Source organism: Strongylocentrotus purpuratus, unplaced genomic scaffold (assembly GCF_000002235.5).
Source record: "Strongylocentrotus purpuratus isolate Spur 01 unplaced genomic scaffold, Spur_5.0 spur5_scaffold_20, whole genome shotgun sequence".
Classification (NCBI taxonomy): Eukaryota; Metazoa; Echinodermata; class Echinoidea; order Camarodonta; family Strongylocentrotidae; genus Strongylocentrotus; species Strongylocentrotus purpuratus.
In genome coordinates, this window is record NW_022145606.1 from 39,972,813 (window position 1) to 39,990,858 (window position 18,046).

General features: G+C 38.1%; 3 protein-coding genes and 1 long non-coding RNA gene across 4 annotated transcripts; 1 reads left to right on the forward strand and 3 right to left on the reverse strand.

The window, feature by feature from the left end:
- The first annotated feature begins 944 nt into the window (after window positions 1-944).
- Window positions 945-4,724, forward strand: LOC100891291. Its single transcript, XM_030993938.1, has 3 exons — window positions 945-1,588; window positions 2,054-2,325; window positions 2,463-4,724. The coding sequence occupies exons 1-3, from the start codon at window positions 1,336-1,338 to the stop codon at window positions 3,741-3,743; spliced, it is 1,806 nt and encodes a 601-aa protein (XP_030849798.1). The 5' UTR covers window positions 945-1,335; the 3' UTR covers window positions 3,744-4,724.
- A 1,057-nt stretch (window positions 4,725-5,781) lies between these two features.
- Window positions 5,782-7,172, reverse strand: LOC105438126. Its single transcript, XR_004065431.1, has 3 exons — window positions 7,095-7,172; window positions 6,297-6,395; window positions 5,782-5,880 (listed from the first exon to the last, which is right to left on the reverse strand). It is a non-coding gene; the product is annotated as an uncharacterized LOC105438126 (long non-coding RNA).
- A 1,947-nt stretch (window positions 7,173-9,119) lies between these two features.
- Window positions 9,120-11,426, reverse strand: LOC105446736. Its single transcript, XM_030993939.1, has 3 exons — window positions 11,143-11,426; window positions 10,278-10,326; window positions 9,120-9,626 (listed from the first exon to the last, which is right to left on the reverse strand). Exons 1-3 carry the CDS (start codon window positions 11,286-11,288, stop codon window positions 9,120-9,122), a joined length of 702 nt encoding a protein of 233 aa, XP_030849799.1. The 5' UTR covers window positions 11,289-11,426.
- A 97-nt stretch (window positions 11,427-11,523) lies between these two features.
- LOC115927722 lies at window positions 11,524-17,555 on the reverse strand. The gene is made up of 3 exons (XM_030993940.1): window positions 17,065-17,555; window positions 12,257-13,846; window positions 11,524-11,663 (listed from the first exon to the last, which is right to left on the reverse strand). The coding sequence occupies exons 1-3, from the start codon at window positions 17,366-17,368 to the stop codon at window positions 11,524-11,526; spliced, it is 2,034 nt and encodes a 677-aa protein (XP_030849800.1). The 5' UTR covers window positions 17,369-17,555.
- Window positions 17,556-18,046: the final 491 nt, after the last annotated feature.

Below are 18,046 nucleotides of genomic sequence, written 5' to 3' on the forward strand. Positions count from 1 at the left end.
ATCATTGAATCACATCATTTCATGATAACTACCATGCGTTAGCGTCCAATCTCATCCATTCATTCTTTTCCCCAACTCCATTTTTTCTTTTTAAATGAAAAACAGTACATTGCTTAAATAGAAAATATAATTCACACAGATTTTTCAGGCTTTAAAGTATAATCGTTTTTATTTTGCTTGAATGCACGAAAATCTACACTTTGTATATGTTGAGCAATAGCAAATTAATTCAAGGGATACAATAAAAACATTTTCAATGGCACAAATGAAAGTACTCTGCTATTGAAGTACAGTGTCACGTGAGTGACTTTTTTTTAATTATTTACACTGCTACCTCTTTAGAAAACCACACCAGAACACAATTGTATAAGTTTAAATAAAGGTTTAATATATTCAGCCAACAAATCGTGGCGTCAAAAAAAATCAACAGCACATAAACAATTTAATGGAACATAACTTTTTAACAGTGCAGCTTCCATCTCGTGAGTCCCTCCTGGTCCTGGTCGCTTGGCCAGTCTCTAGACTGCGTAGAATTCCCGTCGACCTGACAGCTTATCTCGATCTCTGTCGATGACTTCCCTGGTCGCTTGGCCAGTCTCTAGACTGCGTAGAATCCCCGCCGACTTGACAGCTTATCTCGCCCCGACGTAACAAGTCTTTCTCAAGAATAATGTTTCTGCCACTAAATAAAACTACCTCGTGCATTAAACGTCTGCACCGTAGCACTGACTTAAAGGGTTCTGCCCATCATTCTACAGCAACTTCCCTTTTAATACCCTTTCTTTGCCAGGTCCTTCACATTCAAAACCTCCTTGGCATCCAGCTATTTCTATTTATCTCTACATTAAATAGCCAACCCAAAATCATGCATATCAAAACCCCCATATACTGTGTGTGTTAAGGGGCCACCCCCCCCCTTATCTGAATCCAAAATTTGACCCCACCAATATTTTTTTTTTTTTTAGTCCAATGCAAGGTGCACTATCTTAAAAAACTAACACTGAAATTTCAGAGAGGAAATCAGTCTAGAAGTTGGTTAAAATTGATTATTAATCAACGCATTCATTATTAATGGTATGACCTTGAGGTCACTCTAAAACAAAGACATCGAGGTTTTCATTAAAAATGTCATAAATTGCTTATTTTTTCACCTATTTGAACCATTTTGGCACCAGGTTGAAGAGCACAAAAAGCTCTTTCATTTGGTGTGTATGCTGCCATCTAGTGGTAGGTCTGAGTAATGCATCTCTTCTGTGAACTCATTTGGTAGCTGCTATACTCAAATTCATCGCCATTTATTCTGCAATTACTTCGTCATTTACTATTTCATTCATCATGGGTCGTGCTAAGAAGGGCTATGTGAGTAAGAAGAAGGTTTTCAGAGGAATATCAAGGCATGACGTGAAGAAATTAAACATTCAAGCAGCTGCCAAGCTGTCAGAAGACACTGCTTCCAAGAGGAAGCTAATTTCTCATTTCAGTCCCACTCATAGGGTTTTGAGTGGGGGCATGGTGGGTCATCTCATCATTCATGTCCTCCAGTTGAATGCAGCCCTGGAAGTTTTCCAAGACCATTTCTGTCAAGGAGGTAAGCTTTATTACTTGCTTGTGAATATTTATTAGGCATTTGAAAGTGTTGAATTGCTATTTACTTGTAGGTTGATTGCTTTTTCAATTATAAGCACATGCAATTTTCTGTGCATTCATAATCATGCATGATTAAATTCTATGACTATGAAATCAGTTGTATAATTTGGATCTATGACTATCTGGTTTTATAACATAGTTTAGTATACAAATGACAGTAACTTTGTTGCCAATAAGAAATGTGGTGTGATATGTATATTGATTATTGTGTGTGGAGGGATTATTTGTTTCAAAATATTTTAGTTGCAGTTTGTACGGTGGCGTGTCAAAAGTTACTGCGAGAATGAAATTACATGTAGGCCTACATCATGTATCATATGAAAACGTGATATCTACGAGATTATCTAGTGTATTGTAGAGTGATCTGTAAATTAAATGAAGCTTTATTTCTTCCCTTTAAATTCAGGACACCTTCAGTTGTTAGAAGAGCACGCTAAACGTCGAGGCCTCTGTAGTTCTCTTCTTCTTCAGTGCACCGGGTGCAAGATGGAGCATCGCTTCACATCTTCCCCCAATGCTGTGGCAGAGGGAGCAGGTCAATCCGCAGAAGTTAACAAAAGATCTGTTTTGGCAGCCTGTGAAGTGGGCCTTGCCAGGGAAGCCCTAGCAGACTTCTGTGGATACATGGACAAGAGCTACCAGGACCACATATACCGTCTGCACTTGGAGACGAACGAGGTATGTACAATATCATAGTGGTCTTCAAATTGAAAAAATATCCAAAGAAACAACTTGATACACAGACTTGTGCGCTTTTTGTGTACTGTGTTATGATTAATTTCTCCTTCTCTCTTTGTTCTCCAAACCCACTGCAGGTCTGTGAAACTCAGATGAAAGAGGCCGGTGAGCGAGTTCGGGAGGTGGTGCTGAATGCCAACCCGGAGCTGAATTCGGATGACGTGCTGGACGTGGCAGTGTCGTACGATGGAACGTGGCACAGAAGGGGTTTTGTATCAAATCATGGGGTGGGGATAGTAATGAGTATGGACACTGGTGAGGTTCTTGATAGGGAAGTTCTTTCTAAAATATGTAAAGCATGTCAGTCGCGAAAAAGCTGGGATAGGGAGGGGGAGGAATACATAAAGTGGTGGGATGATCATAAACATAGTTGTTTGGGAAATCATGTGGGAAGTAGTGGTAGCATGGAACCTGAAGCAGCTAAAATATTGTGGGGGAGATCTGTAGAAAAGCATAGGTTGAGGTATAAGTACGTCATTTCTGATGGGGATGCTTCAACTTTGAAATCAATTAAAAAAACGTACGGGGATGCAGGGGAAGTTAAGAAATATGATTGTATTGGGCACGTAGGGAAGAGAATGTTCAATGCATTAGATAAGTTTCGTAAGGATGGGGATCATTCGGCAAGTGAAAAGAAGATGATGAGGAAAGGTAACGGTCATTTATGGGGTACTTCAGATACTGGGACTGTAGGTCGAATGAGTAGATTATATAGAACTACAATTAAAGAATGTCAAGATCGTACTGTGATGAGGGATGAAGAAAAAAGAGCAAGGGTTGTAGAGAATATGCAACGGAGGGTATTGGCTATTCTTTATCATTCATGTAAAAGTGATGATAATGAAGCTCGCCACCAGTACTGTCCAGACAATGGCTTTTGTGAGTACAGAAACAAAGGCACAATGAGTGACGAGGACCACCATCTAGATGGTCGGTTCCTCGAACTTCTCAAGCCTGTCTTTGTGCGACTTAGTAACAAAGATCTCATCGAGAGATGCGTCCCAGGTTACACCCAAAACCAGAATGAGAGTTTCCATTCTCTTATCTGGAAACGGTGCCCTAAACACCTGTGGAGAGGTCCACGAATGGTTGCCCTTGCTACCAACATGGCAGCTTTGGCATTCAATTGTGGCGCTGTGAAAGGTCGCAACAGAATACTTGTACGAATGAACCTAGAAATGGGAGCTCACGCATTGTCAGTTGCAAGTAAAAAAGATAAAAGTAGATTGTGTAATGCAGAATTAAAGGCTAGGGTGGTAACTAAAAGGAAAAGGGAAGTAGAGAGAAGGGCTAAAAAGAGGGCAGAAGAAGAGTATGTTGAGGTGGAGGGGGTGACTTATGAGGCGGGTGCGTTTTGATTTTTATATATTTTGTGTATATATATTATGTTTCCAGGTGTAAATATTAATTGATCTATATATATTATTTTAATTTATGTGCCACTTATTTAATTTCCAATTGATTGTTTCTATGTACATGTACTTGTATATATTTATCATTTTTGTTTTGATAAGACCAGCCACACTGCCACGTCCTTCGCTCTACATACCTCCAGCTGGGTCTCCGAAGCATCGACGCTAACCAAAGGGATCCAGCTTCTTTTGTAGTATAGTTATTAATTTTTAATTAATTTGACTCCTTTTTATGCATATTTTTGGAAACATTAATGTATATATTTTGAATGAAATGTAAATAATTGAAATTTGAATTAAATTACACATTTAATTTCATATAATGATGCATTTTTCTAATTATTTGGCTAGGCATAATGCAGTACGTTGTGTATATGTACAAGTGAGATGTGATATCCTTTTTATTTCCTTTGTTTTCTCAAAACGTCAAAATTGCAGGAAGTGTGGTGTACTAAAATGAGGATATCTGCAGAATGCTGAATGGGAATGAGCTGAGACTTTGCAAGATGATAGATGAAATAATGCTCTGCAATCTGATGGAAGCTTTTCCTCTCATCATGCATAATTAGCGAGTAATTAGCTCATGAATACATAATGAGGCAATCTTTTCCGTGATTGGTTGATGAAAAAATATTTTAAAAAATCATATAAAAAAAACCACACAGAGGATAGTAAAAAGCTTCCATGGGATTCCAGAACACCTCTTTAGAAAGCTTGTGACCAATTTTGAGAGTGATTGAATAGTGGGATTTCGTTTGAGGTGTGATTTAGTGAATGACCTTGTATTGGTAATTAATTAGGTGATTACGATAATGAGGTTCGTGTAGAGTCCAAATAAATATATTTAAATTGTGGGTTTTTTCATAACCTATCCATCTATATATAACTTTAAGTGGATTAAATTAACTTTTAAATGCATAATTAATCTGCAATAATGCATCCTACGCTTGGCTACCTCTAATTGACCTTAGAGTAGTACATTTCCTTTGAGTAGTACATTTCCCTTCTCGCCTGGAAAAAAATCCTTTCATGACATACAGCCAGTTGTAAGCCATTGCAGCTAATAAATGCCACTGTCTACTCGGTGTAATTTGATGGAGATTAAAGGAATAACATTTGTGCTAAAGATTGGTCTTACCTATATGGTTGTTAATCTATAAGGCATATACACATTCTCATGTCATGCAGTTTGTAAAAATGTGTTTTCATGATACACCAGTTTGTCTATATGAAGTTAATTATAGATTTTCTCTATCAGATTTGAACATTTTCTTAGGACAATATAAATCCGAGTTGATATAATTTCCTGCCAAAATGTTTTCACTGCAGTAACATTATTCAGTTGTTTATTTTGATGCTGTTCTTAGGCAAATGATAAAAATATTCAATTGAGGCATCAACAGGTAATCATCAACACATGGTCATGCCAACAAAACCTCTAGGGAGAGTTCCAAATAGGCCCTCAAATTTATCCACTGCTGCTCAGATTAATTTGCCCCTTTGAAATTTCCGATTTGATATTTTAAGATTCATCACCATGAACGGATTTGTCTATGTAAAGTAAGTTTAAAAACAGTAAACCTCCATGACAGAATCATAGATTTTAAAATCAGCAACAACCCTTAACAAGATATTTCTCGAAAGTGCAGGCTGAAATAGCAGCGCTAACTTGATATGGATGACTTTAGTTTTATCCTTCAATTAAAGCTAGTATTTTGTCCTTTCTTCTGCAAGATTCTAACATTCTATTTAAAATAATAAAATTCTTGGATTTTTCATTGAAAATCCTAGTTCCTTTAGACCTTACTTGATAAATTCTTATCAAACCAATAATCTCATACTCATGGCAAACTGATGGCAAACCCATGGTACCCTGACTGAAGCATTTTTCATAGCTTTAGCTGAATTAATTTGAAAGTCTGTCTCATGGAAAGTCGTAGTTGGAAAAGTGACATGTCCACGAATTGTTCAGCATTGTGGTCCCTCTTGCTTAGAGCTGGAAAGGGAGCTTGTATCTGTAGGCTGGCTGATGTTCCAGATGAAGCATAATGTTGCAGGGAATTCAGGCTCTGCAGTCTAGAATCTGGAATAAAAAGTTATGCAATAAAACAATTAATAACTACTAGTGTAATTGTTCAATCTTTCTACAACTTTTGTATTTCTGGTCATGTCAATTTCTTTGATTGGAAATGAATAAAGTAGAATGATGTAAAACATTCTTTGAAAATATTGATACGAAAGCAGTTTAAGTTAAGAAAAAATAATAAATAATTTATTTTTAGGCTTTGGAAAAGAAAAATCTCATAACCATTTGTGTATGTTTTATACAATAGATTGGGTAAGATCTGAATTAGATCTCTAACAAGGACTATGAAAACTGTACTTACTCTTTCGTTTTTTTCTCTTTCATATTGATTACTGTAGGGACATGGCAATGATGACAGGCACAAAACATACTAATACGATCAATTATGTTTACCGGTAAACTGAAACCCTTACCTTTTCAACTTGAAGAGATGAATAAGACCTTAGGTATGAAAGTCCAGATGCCATGAGTTTTGCAGTTCATGTAGATGCTACAGCTCTTTACTTTGCAACCTAAGATTGAAAACGGAGATAAACATATTTCATGAAGAGAGCAAATATGTTTCTCAGAAAAATAGTTGTCACTTTACTTAATCTAATGTGTTCATCTGAACAAAAGCATACTTTCGTCAGTGATTCTAATTGTAATTAAAATGGTGGACTGTGTAATGTGGAAACTTCTAATACACTCTGGACTTATCTTGCTTTTGACTATGATCCCAAACATTTCTTTAAAATCTTGATCTTGAACTAGAGCTTTTATTTGTAATATCAAACTAACAACAGTCAAATCTTAATCATGGATACTCTGATCTTGAACCGAACCCTATTGTACAGAGTTTGATTAAAACTACCCTCTGGGGAATAGAAGTAAAAGAGATGCCTTAAATGGTATATAACGAACAGAAAACAGCTTACATCATGAATATGCTAATTAGATTTTGTTCAATCACATCTTTATACTTTCACTGTTTCCCTATCCTATGCACAATTGATCAAAATCTGGCTGATCAAGTATCTATGTTTTTGACCTGTCATGGCCGGCTTCCTATTAGATTAAGAACGCAACATTTTCAGTTTGTTATTGAAAAATCCAATATCCGGTATCTTAACCCTTTATCATAAATGAATATAAAAGACTATAAACTGAACAAAAAGTTAGTACTTTATTTCTATGTAGGTCTAGAACATGAAGAAGAAAAAGAACCTCACCCTTATTTCATGTCGGTGTTCAAACTTTGCTAAGATAATCACATCAAAAGGCCACTTAGTATGGTAGGATCTTGCAGTAAACCTTGAACCAGATTACATTATGCAGATCCATATCCTTTCCTCGGGGCAGAGGTAGGATGAGAGACGTTGAAGACTTTAGAGGTCTATTTCTTGGATATGACTCAAGAGTCCAGGTCCACTCCATCTCTGACTCTGAAAGAAAAATGAAATGAAGAAAAACAAAATATAGAGCTCGATACATGAGCCTAGACTCTACTACATAACATTCTATATCTAGTCTAAAATCGAACTTGTTACTGTTAGATGTAGACTAGATCTAACTCCTGTTTAATTTAGATCTCACAAACATACTAGTAGTCTAGCTGATCTAGGACTAGGGGACTAACTCTAAATTCTGATGTATCTAAGTTAATCCTGCACAAAAGGTGCAGTGTAGAGACTAGGTCTAGACTACATCAACCCTAAGTCCCTAGATCTAGTATAATGATGCAGACCAAATCTACATTAAGATCTTATTCTGAATCAAGATCCAACTTGGTCTTGGGTCTGAAACTGTGGAGACAATTTTTTTTCTTTCATAAAATGTTAACGTTGAAACAATGACCCCGTTGATTGTAAATGTTATTATCAACATGAAAAAGGGGCTACCGCACTGCCTACCGGCAAATAACAAAGTAGGCCTAGTCTTAGATTTGGAAACTGAGCCTTAACCTCAATTTATAGCCTAGGCCTAGATTCTACGCACTAGACTTTTTATCGGCGACCATTCAACGCGATGATTTCTAAAGCCGTGGTGGACTTATTTATTTTGTCATCAAACGCAAGAATAAACTATATTTCCTAATGAATTCAGACCTGTCATAACCAAATAAAATATTCAATGTCGTTAGACAAGTAGAGTTGGACATGCATGGATGTAATGAATGGGACGGAAATGCATGAACCAATGCAATTCGTCCATCTTATTTTTAGCTCAGAAGTTGGGGAACGCTAGACCCTATTAGTAGACCCTAGTGATATTTATGTCAAATATCGTTCGGTTAAAAATGAGAAGAATACTTTCCTTCCACCAAAATTTGTTTTCAACAGAATGAATATTTTAGAAGAAAATGGAATTAACTTACTTTTTGAGGACCTCTCTTGCAGTAGGCCTGGTTTAGCGACGCATTTTTGTGGTTGACCTAAGTAACATCGACTAGGTCTAGCCTTGATCACAGAGCCCTTTGTTTAACCTAAAATTTATCAAGATCGATTCTAGCTAAATTTGATTCAATGAAACAGCTCACGAGCATCAGTTTAAAGGCAAAAGTGATTCAGCCTTTAATAAAAAATATATTTTCAAAGATATTCAGGCACGTGGCCACAGGGGGGGGGGGGGCTTGGTTGAACTTTGTTAGACCCCTCCCCAGGACGTCGATCAATTGATCTAGGTCTATGTGCCCCCCCCCCCTCAACATCAAACTCTGGCTACGGGCGTGAAGATATTTAAAATCGAAATTAATTTTAGATGATGAATCAACCTCCGGCGGGGGGGGGGGGGAATTGTGAAAACTAGTTATTTCCCCTAGTTTGGCATTTTTTCAGCTTTGAAAATTCACCAATTATAAATATAAGTCGAATCTTGGTCTAGAATGCTATGGACCCCGGGACATGGACTTACATTAATTTAGCTTCCGACGGTGCATAATCTTAATAATACATTCAACTGCATATTTTCTAGACCTATTACAATTTTGGATTTTTAATACAGGCATTCAAATTATATTCATTGCTAGTGTCAGTGACTAAACCCTAGTCTTCTTAAAAATTATAAAATAAGAATTGAGAGTGATGATCAAACAAAACCCATCTTAACTTTTAGTCAAAGACTTGGAAATTACACCCACGTTTTAACCTTTGGATCTTTTCACGCATTTGTATCATTATGCTTTACTACTGCAAAGTAACTGAATAGAATAATCTAGTAGGATTTTAATCTATTTTATACACGATTTGAACAAGAACCTACCACACGGATGACATCGTCTTCACCCGTCTGCAGCACTCGATGAGGTAAACCAAGTCTTCTTCGTCTGTGCACTTCACCCATATCAGAGATAGCTGCCCGCATTTCTTGGTTTGATCTCTGATCAGAAGACCCAGTCCTCTCATCGTCTCTCTCGATACACGGTTCTTCTCTGATCGGAATGAGTCCAGTGTTGTAAGCGTGATGTCTGTGAGCTGCTGTCCTCCGGTCCGACGAAGACCAGCCGTGATCTGAGGTACGTCTCTCTCTGCATCATCGATAGTAATATCGATCTCTTTCAAGCCAGGGAGCGATGAGAGCAGACCTTCGTAGCTTTGTGACGTCACTCTCTTGGCTGATAGCTTTGTGACCGATAAAAGCTCAGGAGGAGATGGAGTGAAACTGAGAGAGGAGTCTGAGATAGTGAGATGGTTCAGTGAGATGAAGGATCTGAGACAGGACCACATTCTGGCAGTCATCTCAGTAGATAGCCGACATTTCCTAACCTGCAGGATGGATAACATAGAGAGAATAGATTTTTACATCTACGTAAATGCTATTATGCGAAACCGGGTACATAATGAAACCCCCTTTTGGATTAAAGCATAACGGTGGACATTAAATGAATAATGATAATATCAGTATACATGACTAGTAGGGCGCACAGCGATCTCGGGAATATGATAACGCGGGAAATATAACTCACTTGTGATTTTTCTTTTTTTGTTTGTATTCTTTTAATCCAATTAGTATAATATAGCCTTGATTGCACTTCGGTAACATAAATTAATGGTAATTATCATTTCATGCATTGTGGGTTTTTTTCTCGAGCCGTCCAACCTTAGTGTCAAATGGGCGCTGCTATGGCATTGTAAATAATGGGTACGAGTATAGGGTTGTTTGGATAGGGTATGACTAAAAAAATACACTAATTTGACCATAATGTTCAATATAACCATCGACAACTGACCGGAAGATAAATATTCCAGTTACAATCCTCACCATCGATATCACATGACAAGCTGTTGCCCATTCACGCCTTTGTATCTGTAAGAGTTATTTTGATTGCATTACTTGAACAAAAAGTGATTTGCGTTTTCCCGTCAGGTGCTAATAGTAAATCGCTTTCCTAAATATTTGTAGTCGTATTTGCTTACCTGGAAACCCGATTCTCGATCGTATTCGAAACATCTACCATCAAGAGATCTATAGTAATTGAAAAAGAAAGTTGAAAGCGAATACAAGAAAAATAACACAAAAAGTATGGGAATTGTGTTAGGGGCAGTATGCAAGATTTTTTTTTCAAGGGGAGGGTTTTAAAATTTGAAAATCGCGCCGATTTGTTTTTGTTTTAAACTTTTAAAAAATGTTATGGGGTTTAACCCCCCCCCCCCTCCCCTGCGTCACACCTGTTTGGGGGATTCATGAAATATCGGACACGGCCTGTGAGTATTGTTTGATAAAAACATGCAGCAGGTCCTAGTGAGTTGAATAAGTAGAGACTTTAAGACTTTATTTAGCATGACAAACGATGGCAGGCGTTGTGAATAGTACCGTGGGAGTTTAAAAGAAAATAACTGTGTAAATGTTTACATTGTCAGTATGGGATGCAAATAAGTAGGGTTATGAGAAGTTGAGAACAATATAATAATGATACTCCAAGTGACCCCCACAATACACAAATCCCGTGAGAAGCCCTTGAGCTAGCTGGGGTGGATTAGAGGATTCCCATGGAAAATTATCGCATTGAATATTTGATAGTATTTGCATGCCCCCTCCTTTCATCTTACCAATTTCAAATATATTTGTAATTTCCAGCAGTTTGTGTAGTGTGTTTATTTTTACGGATCTTGAATTGATAGTTCGTAATACGTGCAAGGATGTTAACATGCAATTTGATGGAACAAAAGCACACACAAACTAAACTATTAGTCGCCTTTAATAGTTTACAGTTAGACTTCCTGTTTGATTTTGTCTACTTTAATTTCATTGATAAATGTATGAACATCTACTCGATCTCACTGTAAATGCAGACTATCCAATGCTTTCAAAGTTGACGACTCGACAAGTTCAACCAAGTCTTCTTCGTCCAAGCACTTCACTCCGGGCAGACAAAGCCGCTGCAGGTCCTTGGTTTGTTCTCTGATCAGAAGACCCAGTCCTCTCATCGTCTCTCTCGATACACTCTGCTTCTCTGATGGGAGTGAGTCCGGTGCTGTAAGGTTGATGCGTGTGAGCTGCTGTCCTCCGGTCCGACGCAGACAAGCCGTGATCTGAGGTATGTCTCTCTCTGCATCATCGATAATGATATCGATATATGTCAAGCCAGGAAGCGATGAGAGCAGACCTTCGTAGCTTTGTGACGTCACTCTCTCAGCTGATAGCTTTGTGACGGATGGAAGCTCATGGGTAGATGGAGGGAAACTGAGAGAGGAGTCTGTGATGGTCAGAGTACGTAGCATCGAAAATGATCCCAGGCAGGACCACAGTCCACTCGTCACGCCGGTAGTTATAGTAGATTCCTCTAACTTTATAGTCATAACCTATCGTTAAGATAGAAAGATTTAAGAAAAGGAGATTTAAAGAGAGATTGTAAGAATTAAATAACATTAATTAGTTGATCTCTTGTTCTTATGCGGTAATCATTAAAGCAATAAAGACTGTAGCCTGATCTTATCTTAGAATATTATCCGGTAAGTAGTGGGAGCTCCCTCCCCTACTCATTTACATTAATAAGTAAAACATTTATTATCTGTCATGTTGAATAAACGGCTCCTATGTTTGACGTAAGTTACATGCATATATTGACTGTCCCTCGTCTTTTCTCTAAATGACTAGACCCTAGGACCTTTGTTATCATTTTGTTTCAATTTATTGTTTTTTATTTCTGTTATGTAGTAGGCCTACCTTGTTTGAGGCTGTCGTTGGGCAAACATAGAATAATAAACATACGTATTGATCATTGTATCATGCAGTATGATTTATTACGATGCAGTTAATTATGAATAAGAATAAATTTACACAAATATATTAGCTCTTTGACTTATAGTTGCAGCAGAGAAATGAAAATTTAAACAAGCTTTATGAAATGATTATTGTAAGCATATTTTGTGAAATCAAAATGTGCATACCTGACGTTTAAGTTGCTGTGGAAGATTTTGCATCCCAACGACGGTGTAGACAGTCGGTGACTTCAGAACAATACTCTCTGCATTCACACATCTTTGAACCAACGAAGACACGTTTCCTTCGGTACCCTTGGTCTCTGATGAGCAGTCAAGAAGAATGCGATATCGCTCGCTCTCATCCAAAAAGCGGTTGGAAAGAAGCGCCTCCATTATTCGTATGCAAAGGCTGTTATCTGTGCCAGCAGCAAATCGGATGAGATTCTCATAATCCCCGATGTTTGCCTTGATGTTTCGCAGCAGTCTGTCTAACTTAGAAATCTTCAGTAGTAACATATATTTCTTCGTTTTAGCAGCAAGGTATTTCCCAGCCGAGTGTTCCTGAACGAGTTTGTGATAAAACTCAATGGTCGTGGACGTGGTTTTGTGGGATTGTGGGAGCCTTGTCGTTGGAATCGTCATGTTGGATAACAACCCAAGCTCACATGCCCTATCAAGGATAGCAGGAATTTTTCGAAAATCATGGGGCGTAAAAACTATTTTTTTGGAGTCGTCTATTAGACCAGCTAGAGCAACCTTACCCAGTTTACGAATGATTTCGATTAGTTCTTCTTTTGTTATTTCGTCTTTTGAATTTGATTTGGCATTGGCATGGTGCATCAGAAAATCATTCACACTATCTAATAATTCTGTTTGAGTTGCAGTTTCAGTGTTCAACATCCCCTCGCTCCATAAGTGACAGACCATGAGACAAAATAAAGGTGTTTTAACAAGCTCATTAATCAGTGGTTGGTCATCAAGGTAAACCTTCAGACCATGTCCATGTCCACGACAAGGATTCAAAGTTGAAGCAAAGAACTTGTCGATGTACTCTCGTGAGCTCTCTTGCGAGAATCCTTCGATCCACATCTTTGTGTATACCGTTGGAAGATCATCTTGATTGAAGAAGTTCTCTAGGTGAGGGCGTGTTGTTACAAGGACCCGACACTCTGGAAATTCCTCCCAGCGGATGACACTGACCATATTGCTCTCTGAGCTCCGGTTTGAAGAAGAAATACCTGCATACTCATCTAGTCCGTCTAGTATGATGTGACATATTCCCTGATTTTCTCTAATGAAACTCTCCAGACCCTCTGGTGTGAGATCATCAACATCATTCAAAAGTTGGGATTTAATTGCTTCTCCTATCGATGTACGCTGACTTGTGTTTCGGAATTTCACCACAAACAGAAGTGGCAGTAGTTCTAACGCTGACCCCTTTTCTCTATGAACCCAGTCGTATGCCATCTTAGCAACAGCCGTGGTCTTCCCTCGTCCAGCTGGGGCCGAAATGAGGATTCGAGCTGGCAGTCTTCCGTTTACTTTCGTCGAAAAAATGTCAGCAACAGAACCCTGGAGTATTTCCTTCTTTGTAGTGTCTTGTCCACGAGCGTCCTTCGTCACCATTGTGACCACCGTGTGCATATCTTTGAACTCGGCATAATCACTTTTATCCCACGGTTTCATAGGAATTTTGCACAATTGATTAAGGTACTTATTCTCCAACTTTTCTCGACATCGTTGAACGGTCAATGATGGCGAGATCTTCTTACTGGAAATATCTGGAATGATGCAAACATATGAGACAAAGTGACGTATTGCACTCCCATGATCTCAGCCCTTTTCCCAACTAACCAATTTGGTTCGTTAAGTTTAAAAAACAAATGTTTTAATACATCAGGTTTCATTGTTCAGACATGTTCCTCGTTCCCCATGAAGCAAAGGCCGGGAAACACACGTGAGGAAAATCCAACTTTAATAGCAAACTGCTCTGACATGAAGCAAACAAATTTAGAGAACCAGTCTGGCGAAAGTTTAAACGAAATTGGACAACCAATAATAGCGTTTTGAGTTGTTATAAGTTGCAGTCCCCATACGTAAATGACGCAAGGGCATTTCAAATTGACAGAATCGGTAATGTTACTGTAATGTATAATACATCTTTCCCATTTTTGTCCAACACACGAATGAATAAAATGTCAATTTGTCGAATGTCTTACTCAGGAAGATTGTGAATTTTTAAAAGGACATATAATATATATGCTATCCATAGTATATTTTGAATAGTACACCAAGGGAAAAAGTGTTTATAAGAAGAACAACAATTAATGTTATTTTTTGTTCACGACAAACGGGAGAGTTGTCTGTATCTCCGCCACAATCCACTGACCAAATTGCCGATGTGAGCTTCGCAAATATATGTATATAGTCAGGCGCGGATCCAGGATTCTTAGAGGGGGGGGGGGCAATTATTATTATTTTTTGCTCCCGCAAATTTTAAAATCGCGCCGGCCGAAAATTCGCTCGGGGGGGGGGGGGGGGGTAGTGAGTCCTAATTTTTTTTCGGCCGGGGGGGGGGGGGGGCACGTGCCCCCTTCCCCCCTAGATCCGCCACTGATAGTGATGACATAATTGGAAGATTCAAAATGTTCTTGTTGTTGGTTCGAATTACAATTTTCGCTATTCAGTTTCTCTTATTTTATTCTGCTTTCACACAAATTAACTCAATACAAAGAGTCAATTGCCCTTAGTCGCTAAATATCTCTTCAAATCGATATCAAAATTGAGAAATTTTAAGATTCTTGAACTTGATTTTGTTCTACCTTATATATTCAAAAGAGTGCTGCTTTTTACAAAATTCAATTTAATAGTACATATAGGTGGAATATTTTAGTTTTACCCCAATTCATGGAATTATTTTAAAAATAATTTAAAAATAATAGATCTAGATAATAGTAAACATTCTCAGATTTTATTGAATAATAATTTGACAATGTGTCTTTTGCGTGACTGCTAAAGCATGTGTATGCTACTATGCTTATCAAATAGGGGACCTACGCCCTTAAGTCATAAATGACAGTAATGAGGATTAATGCCCCACAAAAGGCCACTAATATAGCACATCGACACGGTTTTGATCCTGGGGCCTCATAGTTACGAGGCCATTGCTTTGTCACTGAACCATGACTGTACGCAGCGGGGGCTAGGGTAGGGGGCAGTTTCCATAAATAAAAAATAAATAAAAATGCAATAAATTTTCAATAATTTATTGCATTTTACCCCGGTTTCCAACATAACAAAATTATCTGGGTGGCCATGCATTATGGCTCAAGGCATGGGCACACAGAGGATTTGTTTATGTTGGGAACCGGGGTAAAATGCAATAAATTATTGAAAAATTATTGCATTTTCTGTTTGTTTTTTTATTTATGGAAACTGCCCCCTACGATAGCCCCCGCTGCGTACAGTCATGGTTCAGTGACGAAGCAATGGCCTCGTAACTGTGTGGCCCCAGGATCAAAACCGTGTCGATGTGCTATATTAGTGGCCTTTTGTGGGGCATTAATCCTCATTACTGTCATTTATTACTTAAGGGCGTAGGTCCCCTATTTGATAAGCATAGAAGCATACACATGCTTTAGCAGTCACGCAAAACACACGTTTGTAAATTATTATTCAATAAAATCTGAGAATGTATACTTTTATCTAGATCTATTATTTTTAAATTATTTTTTAAATAATTCCATGAATTGGGGTAAAACAAAAATATTCCACCTATATGAGCGACAGTGTATCTATTTTTTATTGAAGCCGGGTGCCTTTCTCCCCAACTTTTTACATTTTTGAATTCAGAATATTTGTATTACTTTTACATGTTATTGATAGAAGGATAAACGGATGAGCAAAAAAATAGTACACGTTCGACATGGCTTTTCCAAGAGTCAAATTATGATCGGATAAACACAGTAAATAGCATCAAAACATCATCTACCCTCCCAAACGTGCTGCAAGAGACTCCTCTTAATAGAGACGACAGAGAGACAGAGGATGAGTTGAGACGACCCTGTCTTTACCAACTTCATACATTTCGTTTTAAAAAGATTGTGCGCAACTTAGGTAGCTTCTAAATAAAAATTCATCACATATTTGACCTTGAATCATATTACACGGTAAATGGTAATTAATACCATATTCGTAATTGTACTACCGCGGATGATTGAGCAGCAGGCTTTTCAAAACGTTTTGTCAAAATTCTCATGTACCAAGTTTAGGCTGAGGCAATGAACGTAGGTAAAAAGGCATTGAGTGTGTGTTACCTCAGTTTAAAAAAAAAGTTGCTTACTTATTTACATTGACTAATAAACAGTGGATATGAAAAAGTATTAATATCTAATCGAACCCAATAAAATACAGATTACAAACTAAATTTATGATACTTTCTTCGTTATGATTATAATATAATCATGACTTCATTCGCATCCCTTGTTTTAGGTAACCCGTTTCATTGAGTGATACAACATGGATTAAGTTTATTTGGAACGTTATTTTTAAATGAAAGTTTACTGTACATTTCTGTAATACCTAACATCATAATATGTGTTTTTATTGCATTTGGGTTTAGTAACCTTTTATTTGCTATTCGAGAAAAGCACAATATGCGCTTTACTTGTGTGAAATGGCGCAGTTGACAAGTTGGCAGAGATAAATTTAGCTACCATGAGACATGAAGTTAGTAGAACGAAAAAGTGCGTGCAATATGGTTGACCTACATTCGATCTATCATGCCAAACTTGGTATGATTTTGACAACACTTTTTTAAGACCCTGGTGCTCAATCACCCGTGGACTAAATAATATGAATAGTTTATCATTGGACAGAAACAAGTTACTTAACATCATAAATTAGATTTCATGGATATATTCTAATTTCATTTTTTCAATTTGTTTGTACAGGTATAAGTGGTGATTTAAAGCACTCTGCATGGCACTATTAGACCCACCTGGAATAATCGGTGTCCTCTTGAGATATGTACTAGCAAGCATGACCAGCTCAGCGTCAATGAGACCTTGTTTCAGTCTGATATGCTGGTCGCAGGGCTCCACGGTCTGTCTCCAGTCAAACAGCATGTCACGTGTTCCCTTGCAAGTCACCCGTCCTTCTATCCTATTGGTCTCTGTGTATCTATTGATGTCTGCGACCCTGAATCCGAGTGTTCGTCCTAGGGCCTCCATCTGCTCACCCGTCTCGATGTCTTCAGCCAGCTTGGAGAGAAGAATATCGGCAATACCTTCATGAGCCGCCATACCTGTGGAGAAAATAATCAAGATTAAAGTTTAAGAAACGTATTATGAACATTAGAGTGGGACAATAATTCAATGTTGTATGTCAACAGGTCTGCATTCATCATGGATATGTAGCAATTATCTTCTATCAGTGTGGATGCGAGATTGCGGGCTTTGAAATGTTAAGAGTATCAGTACTGTTGTAGAGAAGTAGGGTATTGACGATCAAGGTATAGGTAATTAGAAACCTTAATAACCCCAAACTATGATAATAAAATAAAGACAACCATGGAAAACAAGACATTACTGTCCATGTAATGGCCTATAAACATAGTTGCTGCCTTTTAAGCATTGCCGGTTTCATTTTTCGTTATGCATATCCAGAGGCAGTGCTCCCAGGGGGGGGGGGGGGGTGTCATACTGCTCCACTTTTCAAGTACCTGAAAAGTGCCCGTTCTTACGAAGGACCCCTTTTATTTGTGATAAGTGTCGCGTTTACTTTGACAAGTGACTCGTTTCCTTTGTAATAATATTGTCTCTTCCACACGGGGGGGGGGGGGCTTGGACGGTGGGGGGGGGGGGGAGCTTGGACGGTGAAGGTGTACGTCGGCGCCATACACGATCAGTGGCGATTCCCCCTCCCCCTTGAGAAAAAAATCATGTAAAGCAAATCGAATTTTTTTTTGAGGATCAAAAAAA

What these genes read in the sequence shown, in the direction of transcription:
- LOC105446736 (XM_030993939.1), bottom strand. Translation starts at nt 11,288, where the DNA reads ATGAGAGGACTGGGTCTTCTGATCAGAGAACAAACCAAGGACCTGCAG. An exon ending in TTGGATAGTCTGCATTTACA is followed by an intron (nt 10,327 to 11,142) that starts GTGAGATCGAGT and finishes CAATTACTATAG; the next exon opens with ATCTCTTGATGGTAGATGTT. An exon ending in ATCGAGAATCGGGTTTCCAG is followed by an intron (nt 9,627 to 10,277) that starts GTAAGCAAATAC and finishes TCCATCCTGCAG; the next exon opens with GTTAGGAAATGTCGGCTATC.
- LOC115927722 (XM_030993940.1), bottom strand. Translation starts at nt 17,368, where the DNA reads ATGGCGGCTCATGAAGGTATTGCCGATATTCTTCTCTCCAAGCTGGCT. An exon ending in GAGGACACCGATTATTCCAG is followed by an intron (nt 13,847 to 17,064) that starts GTGGGTCTAATA and finishes GCATCATTCCAG; the next exon opens with ATATTTCCAGTAAGAAGATC. An exon ending in TCTTCCACAGCAACTTAAAC is followed by an intron (nt 11,664 to 12,256) that starts GTCAGGTATGCA and finishes TCTTAACGATAG; the next exon opens with GTTATGACTATAAAGTTAGA.
- LOC100891291 (XM_030993938.1), top strand. Translation starts at nt 1,336, where the DNA reads ATGGGTCGTGCTAAGAAGGGCTATGTGAGTAAGAAGAAGGTTTTCAGA. An exon ending in AGACCATTTCTGTCAAGGAG is followed by an intron (nt 1,589 to 2,053) that starts GTAAGCTTTATT and finishes CTTTAAATTCAG; the next exon opens with GACACCTTCAGTTGTTAGAA. An exon ending in TGCACTTGGAGACGAACGAG is followed by an intron (nt 2,326 to 2,462) that starts GTATGTACAATA and finishes AACCCACTGCAG; the next exon opens with GTCTGTGAAACTCAGATGAA.